Genomic DNA, 9,219 nt, shown 5'->3' with positions numbered 1-9,219 from the left:
CACCTCCCCGTGGCCAGCCTCAGCAATGACACTTTAAGGTTCATTTGCATTTGAAGTTCATTTATTGATCAGCAATAAATATAGTTAATGAACTGCAAATATCTTCTAGACTTTTTCTTTGACCTTCCACAATGATCTAAAATATTTCAAGGGTCTTACCGTCCATACAGACATAGGACTTTACATTTAGATTGTTTGAAACAGTTGAGAAACAATTTGACACCAAGAGACTCCTTACAATAATGAATAGCAAGAAAATGCAAGAAATCTGTTGTTTTGTCAGCAGAGCATTGTAAATTAAATTTACCTGTGATCTTCACTTTATTTAATTAGTACTCTTAAGTTCTTCAGTTCACTAGCTCCACGTTCAGTATTTGAATAAGATACTTTAAGGTTCATACACCTTAAGCCAGATCTCTATAAGGTAGATTTCACAATTCTGACTCCTTTCTCAAAGAATGAGCTTATGTTAGTCTGTTTTCATAGTGGCTAAGGAAATTGAATTTTGGAGAGAATTGACAGACTTACTTTTGGCCATACAGCTAATTTATGGCAGAGAAAAGGCTGTATAGAACTTGGGAATCCTGATGGTTATGCTATTATATATAAGTAATATATTTCTTTTTATGGAATTGCTCATATATTGGAGTAATAATTATTTTTCATATTGAATTATAAGGAAATTTGGTTACAAGAAAGACCTAAGATACCCAGTAATAGTGTGATCATAAGATTCCACTGTATTTTTAGCTCAGCTTGTAATTGATATTATGGCCTATTTTCAGTGAAAGAAGTATAATTTAATACCTTTTATTTTTAAAATTTTATTTTCTTTTATTGTACTATGTTACTTTCACCTTATGCTCTTAAGCATCCTGTAAAGGTCTATGTGCTAATGGCTTGGTAGCCATCTCTGGTATTGTTCCTAGGGTGGAACATTTAGGAGGTGGACCTAGTGGAAGGAAGTTAGATCACTGGGGTTATGCTCTTGAAAGGGATATGGGGACCCTTTCTAACTTCCCAGCCACCATGAGATAAACACTTCTATTACGTGATCCTGCCTTGAGGTTCTGTGCTGCCACAGGCACAGAATGACAGGTATAAGTGATCATGGACTGAAACTGTGAACGAAAATAAAATTTCTTTTTAATTAGTTGTTATCTCAAGTGTTTTTTGAGAATATTAGCTGACAATTCAGTAGTTTTAATTCTGATTTAAAAAATGATAGACTATTTTATCTCTGTTGACTCTTTTGAAAGATTTCCCAAAAGGTACTTGGAGAAGTGAAAGAGCAGTCTTTCATCATTGTACTTATATAATGTTCAAAAACTGTATTCCTTCATAAACAGGGAAATGTGTTCTTTCTACTTCTCATAAACCCATGCTTATGCTTTCATTGTGTACTAACCCTGTGTTAACTAGTACCTTCAGAAAGAATGAGACAAGATTTTGTTTTCTGTATTCTGCTTTATATTTGAAGCTGAATCATTTTCAGTCTTAAACATTTTCTGCTTTTAGAGTATAAACTTAGAGATACTCTGTAACTAGGTATTCAAAAGAGAAGCAATCAGGTTTTGTGCTGGGCAAGAAGATACCTCTGGTCTTTTAAAAACTTAAATTGTTTTTGAAGTTGGGTGAACAAATTTGCCGAAAATGTCCTGTTGCTCTTTTATGATTATGAAAATTAAGCTTGCTCAAAAGGCCTTGAAGAGATATGTAGAGGAAAACTTCTATAATTCTTTTTCAAACATTCTAATATCATTCTGTTAATTTCTGTCAGATCCTCCCTCATCTATATATCTTGGGGAAATTTCCAAATCAAGACAAGTACGTAATTTTGTCTACACTAGGACCTGTATTGAAAATAGACTTCATTTCTCAATTAGGGTCCAATTCTAAGAACCCTAAATGTATATAGGCTTTAGAGAACCCTCAGGCATTTTAATCTATTTACCTAAAACAATTCTATAAATGAATTAGAGCTTCAATAAAGTTAAATTACCATTAGATGGTTAGAAGTTAATCATAACCTAGACAGCATAAGACTCTCAGAACACAGATGTAACATGAATTTTTCCTAATCAGATAGACCTGAGCCTTGATGATAAAAGAATCAAAAATTATGTCAAAAAGAACTCCCATTATCTGACATGAGGTTGACTTCATTATAATTTCTCTTTTTCCAGAATAGAACTATCCCTCTCACTCTTGCCATTCTTTGAGCAATCAAGTAGTCAAAAGAATTTTAGAGCAGCAGTGGATCTTAACAAGCCCAACACTTTCTTGACAAACTAGAGAGATCAATGAAAGATCTTACAGACAACATAAAACTAGAAACCTGCTTTTCTAGCTCCCAATCGTATCAAATTACTTTGTATGAGATTATATTATGTTGATATGTTTAAATACAGCCTATCAAGTTTCCAATTTTAGAATTTACTAAGGATTTAAGTTCATTGAACATCTCTTTGTATGCTGTGTTATCAAATCAGAGAGGAACTAAAAATTACTGGAATCTTTATTTCTAGGCACTAAACAGAATATCAGAAATTCTTTTATTTATCTTTTTTTTCCCTAGTATTAAGCACAGGGCCTCGCACATGGTAGCTAAGTACTCTCCCACTGACTTACACCCCCAGCCAGAGTATAAAAAATTGTTAAGCTTGATTTTCAGCTCTGCTATTGACTCTCAAAAATCATTCTTTTCAGAGCTGGGGGTGTGGCTCTGTGGTGCAGCACTTGCCTCACATTTGTGAGGCACTGGTTTGATCCTCAGCACCACATAAAAATAAATAAAATAAAGGTACAGCATCCATCTACAACTAAGAATATTTTTTAAAAAATCATTCTTTTCCAACCCATATTGAATATAATAATTTCAGGACTCTTTTTTTTTTTTTTTTCCTATGGAGGCCAGAGGTGACCTGGGGACCCTTCTCAGTAACTCACTTTTATTAGTTTACTTTTACTTATTTTTTGCATTGCTGAGGATCAAATCCATATGCTGCATCCTCATTCTAGTAACTGCCTTTTAGACAGCCAATACCAGTTGATTAGAATTAGTATCCCTAATAAAGTTGATTTTCCATACATGGCAGAAATGTTGTAAAGCAAAATTTTGCACTAAATAAGAGGTTAGACTAGAACTGTACAGTCCTTTGGTTATTGAGTTTCCTTTTGTTTGAATTATTGGCATTATTTTATTTATTAGCTAATTAGTAATGAGGAATTTGAAAATCCCAAATGTTATGTGTGAGGATACAGTATGTGAAATATGATTTGGTTAGGATCAACTACAAATTATAAGCATGCTTAAAGTTTTGATTATCCTCTTTTGGTTTTAATAGCAAAGACTTACTCAAGGTATTATAAAGGTCAACATACAGCAGTAGTGGAGACAGATATTCCATGGAAATCCAAAAACTTTATTTTTCAATTTTTATTATACTTTTATGTATTTTAAATTTTATCATGCAATCTTGTAAATGGCCATAAGTACTCTGAGGAAAAACACAGGAAATAATACACAAGTGATGCTTGTTATATTTAAAGACAAGTATTTTCTTCTGCAGTGATTGTTACATACAGCTATTTGTATTCAATCTTTCTACTTCCAAAAGTGTATTTCTATGTAAAATGTGTTTACAAACAAAGTTAAACATATTCAACCTTAATTTTTTTTATTTGTTCTAGTTATACCTGACACTCAACCTTAATTTTTGACCCCAGAGAAAATGCATTGTTTAGAATAGTAAAATATGTTCTTGCCAAAAGTTCATTACAATGTAATTTACCAGTTTGCTTAATCATCTTCAATTTAGGATGGTTTTACATCCTGATAAAAGTTGAAAACAGAATGCACTTGATACACTTAACCTACTGAGTATTGTGGCTTAGCAACACAGTACATTGTCAGGTATCAGCTATTTACCCTTATAATCTTGTGACTTACTAGGAACTATGGCTTACTGCTACTGCCTAGCATTGCAAGAGACTATCAAGCCACATATTGGTAGCCCAGGAAAAGATCAAGATTCTAAATTTGAAGTACAGTATTGCTTTTGCATCATTGTAAGCTGGAGGACTGTTTATAGAATATATGCTCATTTCATTGCAATTACCAGCCTGTTTACTAACAATGTTTTTTAATTGGACTAATAAGATTGTATACATTCCAAGTTTTCATTGGGAGTCTATTTTAAAGGTTTTATGTTTTTCTTTTCACTTTTTGAACAAATCAGAGACCAGAAATACATGGAATGCTATTTTAAACAAGCCAAAAGTCTGTTATAAAATTAATCTAATACTGCTTAAATGAAGAAAGATAAAAAGACAACAAAAATTCCAACTGTTAATTATCCCACTCAGACATTGGTGAGTATGTCTCGAAATCCAAGTCAGCCTTCCTCATCAGAGGTAAGAAAATAATGCCTATCATTGTTTTTGAAAAGTTGATAAAGCAAAATTAGTTATATAAAGTATTAGATATTGATTCCATCACAGTCCCAGCTTCATGTGTCCCATTAGCTGATTCTATTATTTCATCTTTAACTCACTTTAGTATTCTAAGTTGATCCTCCAATGAAGTGATTCTATCACCTTTTTTTCCTCCACTATTATCCAACTATGATGCCCTTCATAGGCTTGAATTCCATACACAGTCTTGATCATTCTTTGTTCATATTTTTGACTCCTTGCCCCCCTCTCTTGCTCCGTTCTACTCCTTTGCAAAATAACAACCTGGCTAATTCATTTCTCCACCTATTCTGCACCCATTCCTTAGCAGCTAAACATGAATGAATAAAAATATACCAGCATAAGGACTATTCCCACTTTAACTTCATGACCAAGTAGAATCTTTGCTTTTAGGCACTCATACCACTTGTCATTTATTCATTCACTCTTCTCTTCAACACAGGTATTTCATACCTTCCCAAACCCGCCCCCCCAATACCTTTTCCCCATTCTCTCTTAAACTAACTCCAGTCAATTTTTCACCTTTCACAAAACTGCTCTTGCTAAAGTCACCTCTTCATTACTAAATCTAACCTCTTGAAATTGGATTATCTCAGTATTCAGCTCTTTGTTCTATCTGCATTCATTCCACGGTGGTCTCATCCAGTCTAGTAGATTTAAATTACTAACTTTGTGGTAAGGATTTACACATTTTTATCATCATCCCAGTCCTTTTTCCCAAACCCCAGATTCATATCTACATGTATTCAACTGACTACTTGACATCTCCACTTGGATAATCAATAGACACTTCAAATTTAACAGATCTGAAATTGAATCTTTCCTCTCTCCTGGAAGCTTGCACTGCCTATGACTTTTCCCTTCTCAAGTGATTACAAATCTATTCTTTTTTTATCTGAGGCCAAATGCCTTGAAGTCACACTTGATTTTTCTTGCATACATGACTCTTCTACTTGATTCTTTTCTCCCATACTCCACATATACACAAAATTTGGCTGCTCACCTCTACTGCTCGCATAGTAGGCTATGTCAATATCCTCTTGCACTTCAGTTACTCCAATAGTTTCATAACAGCTTCCTTTTTCTTACCTCTTACAGTCTGTTTTGGCAATTATTGCTTTAACCTGTTACCAAATTTAGAAATACTTTACAGCAATAATGTGTGTCATGGTATGATGCAATATGAAATGCAAGGCACCATTTATAAAATATTATTGCTTCGGATGGATAACCTCTGTCATTGGAATGCTGTACCATTGACTATTTACAGGATTTAAGAGGTTGGAAAAATAAATGCCACCTTAGAGCCAATGAGGTAAATTCAGAGTATAGAACATTCTATAAATTGGCTCTATCACTTTAAAAATACTCAATGTTACAGGGCTGGGATGTGGTTCAGTGATATTATATTTGCCTAGCTTGTGCAAGACCCTAAATTCTACCAACAGCACCACCAAAAAAAGAAAAGAAGGGGAAAAAAATCTCAATATTATGAAGATTCAATTGAGATTTTTTTAAGCATCTGACAACTAAATGCAATTAGTGATTATCAATTGAATTCTAGATTGAAAAAACATTTTGTGGACAATTGGGGAAACTATGGACTTGATATTAGTCTACAGTAAGGAATAATTTTCTTGATGTGAAAATAATATTGTGACTATATTAAAGAAGTCCTTATTTTTAGAAGATGAATGCCAAAGTATTTATGAGTATGACATCCGATTTACTTTAAATATCGTATTGAGGGAAAAAAGTAAACGAGAAAATGTTAACTTTCAAATCTAAATTGTAGATATTTGAACATTCATAGTATTTTTACTCATGTGTATAATACATATGCATAAAATTTTTCATAAAAGACAAAAATATAAAATATGTCAGGTCTTGCCATGCTTCTATTAAAACCAGGATTGGCTTCCTGTCATGTAAGGTAAAGACCTTTAAATGACCCAGAGGCCCTACTTAATTTGTTCCCCTCCTTTTTTCTCTGACTTTCATCTACTATTCTTTTCCCACTCTCTCTGCTTCATTTGTACTGGCAATCATACTGGCCACCTTAAGGCCTTTGCTTTAGCCCTTCCTGGAACTCTGTGTCTTTCATTGACTAAATTCATTCTTTCCCTTAAGTCCTTACTTAGTTCCCACCTCTTCCCTAAAGCCTACTGTAAATATTCTATATAGAACTGAAGGCTTCTCTATCCCTAATGCTCCCAGTTTTCCTTACCCTGCTCTTATCCTTTTCCTAGTAATTATCCCTTTCTAATACAAAAATCTATTAGTGTTCGGTATTTATTGGTTATTATCTATATCCCTCACAGGACCAGGACTAGTGTGAGGCAAATGAAGTACTTGCTGTGGGTGCAAAATTTAAGGGGGCACCAAAAATTTTAGTAAATCAAGATAAATATTTTAGTACAATATTTTTTAAATTAAATTTATTTTAAAAATCCATGTGAACAAGGTATTTATATTTTAAATAGAAACAGAATCCAACAGTACTATGTATAGCAATTTTGAAGCCTAAAAAAAAGGAAAAATATGTATCCTATATATATATGTCTTCTAATATATTTAAATGGTTAATGATTTTAATAAAAATATTATTGATGAGTTGCTTCCAGAAAGCCAAGAACATAAAATTATAATAAATTATGGTTTTGGTCTAAATCAAATATTTAACCTTAAAATACATAAACTTTAAAAAATTCAGTATATTTCAACTACATTACTGTTATAGAAATATTGCTATAGAAATATTAAAGCAATATTATAATTATAACAATATTATAATTTCTATAACAATAACAATGTTATCATCATAGAAAACCCATTAAAATATTGTTTATAAGCATATATAAATGTTTAGTTCAAGAACTGTTTCTCTCCTGTGACATATTAAAACATTCATATAAAAATAAGATCATATTTACTTCAAACTTCTTAAGGTTTTGCAAATATTTAATAGTATAGCTAGGGAATAATCTTTCATGTGCTTTGCAGTTCAAAATGCAGCATATGGCAAATTTTACTGTCTGATCTATGCAAGCATTTAAATTATTGGTTAATTTTTCATATCAAAAATATATAAGTAATTTACTTGGTTTATAAAAAACTTGAGCAAAATCTCCAGTTCGAGAACCATTTTTATGTCTATTAAAAATTACTCATATTAATAACAATAGGTCATATTCAAGCTCTTAAAATTTTCTCAGATATTTAATATTGCAGTCAGAGTACAATAATTTCAATGCTTTTAATATGCAGTATCAACCTTCCTTAGACTAAAAAAAGAGAAGACACTGTTGGCAGTAATTGTTGTTTCTGTTGTAGCCATCTAAATATTCTAAATAGATTTCTAATTAGAGCCATAACAAAACTTTAATAGAGAAGTAGTTTTACACAAGCACACACAAGCTTACAGACATCCCCTACATCAGGAATAGATTCTTCCTGGAACTCTGGGAAACAAGTATGTTCCCTGACAAACCACAGTGCTGAAAGCCAAGGATTGTACAAGGTCACTCTAGTGGAATTGAGTAGGAAAGAAGTAAGGGAGATATAAAAGGTTGGTGATCAGAAAATTGATCTTTACCATCTAGTATTCTTACTACAGGCCACAGAGGGGGAAAAAAAAAAAACTCCATTTATCAAGGATATTGAGGTAATCTAGGAGCCAAGTCACATCTATGACATTGTTTCCAAAGGAAATGTACTCCAGTTGGGGTTGTGGCTCAGTGGTAGAGCGTATGTGAGGTGCTGGGTTCCATCCTCAGCATCACATAAAAGTAAATAAATAAAGATATTGTGTCATTCTACAAATTAAAAAAAATATTAAAAAACCCATAATGACCCAATTATACAATGTTATCTGTCTACTTTCAGGTCCTATCACTGTGACTGATATCTACCTTGGGACTCAAAATAAATCTCTTTAAAAAAAAAAAAAAGAAAGAAAGAAAGAAAGAAAAGAAATGTACTCCAAGTGAAAATTTGGGGGTTCTTCTTTTTGTTTGTGGGATTTTTTTGGTCTGTTTGTTCATTACTCCATGTTTGATGCATTACTCCATGTTTATTTCAGTTGTGTTTATTAAACTTAAAATTCTATAGCAGATCAATTGGTTTTTTTTTTCCACTTTAGAAACATTTTAACTGATATTCTTCTCATTCAGTTGGTGGAACTTCATGTTTTTTATGTCCCTGAAGGATCGTGGAACTATAAGTTAAATACTATTTCAATAGAAGTTATTAACAAATTTATTTCTGCTGGATTTATAAGGCAAGTATTTTGTGCATGTTGCAAGGTACCTTTAAAAATCTTTTTTTGTGCAGAGAAAAACACGTTCTAGAAATTTAAAAATTGTAAGTGAAAAATATTGTGTCCATGTCATAATCCATTCCTAATTTAATGAATATTAACAAATAGTACTATGTAGCAGTTAAATCAAACATAGCTATAGGAAAAGATGTCATTTGACCATAATATACCACCCAGAGAATAGCATATAATGTGTATTGCTGTGATTATACACAAAAAGAATTAAGGAAGAAATTATCTGAAATTTAAAACCTGCTGAAGATCTGTGAATAATGGTTATAGCAATATACCTACTATGTTATTTTTTGAGAATTCTTTAAAAGTATATGCAAAGGATTTAGCTCAGTGGTGAAGTGCTTGCCTGCATGTCCAAGACTCTTGAGTTCAATCCCTAGCATGGCAGGGGGAAAAATATATATAAACAA

At 32.3% G+C, this 9,219-nt stretch overlaps 1 protein-coding gene across 1 annotated transcript in view; it reads left to right on the top strand.

Moving 5' to 3' along the window:
* Positions 1–9,219, top strand: part of Spata1 (spermatogenesis associated 1) — a 43,189-nt gene that overhangs the window by 2,285 nt on the left and 31,685 nt on the right. The window contains 2 exon segments of the mRNA XM_047542253.1: positions 4,242–4,416; positions 8,649–8,755. Of these exon segments, the coding sequence (XP_047398209.1) occupies positions 4,315–4,416; positions 8,649–8,755 (209 nt within the window). The 5' untranslated portion in view covers positions 4,242–4,314.

Source organism: Sciurus carolinensis, chromosome 1 (genome assembly GCF_902686445.1).
Source record: "Sciurus carolinensis chromosome 1, mSciCar1.2, whole genome shotgun sequence".
NCBI lineage: Eukaryota > Metazoa > Chordata > Mammalia > Rodentia > Sciuridae > Sciurus > Sciurus carolinensis.
This window is presented reverse-complemented; position numbering and strand designations above follow the sequence as displayed.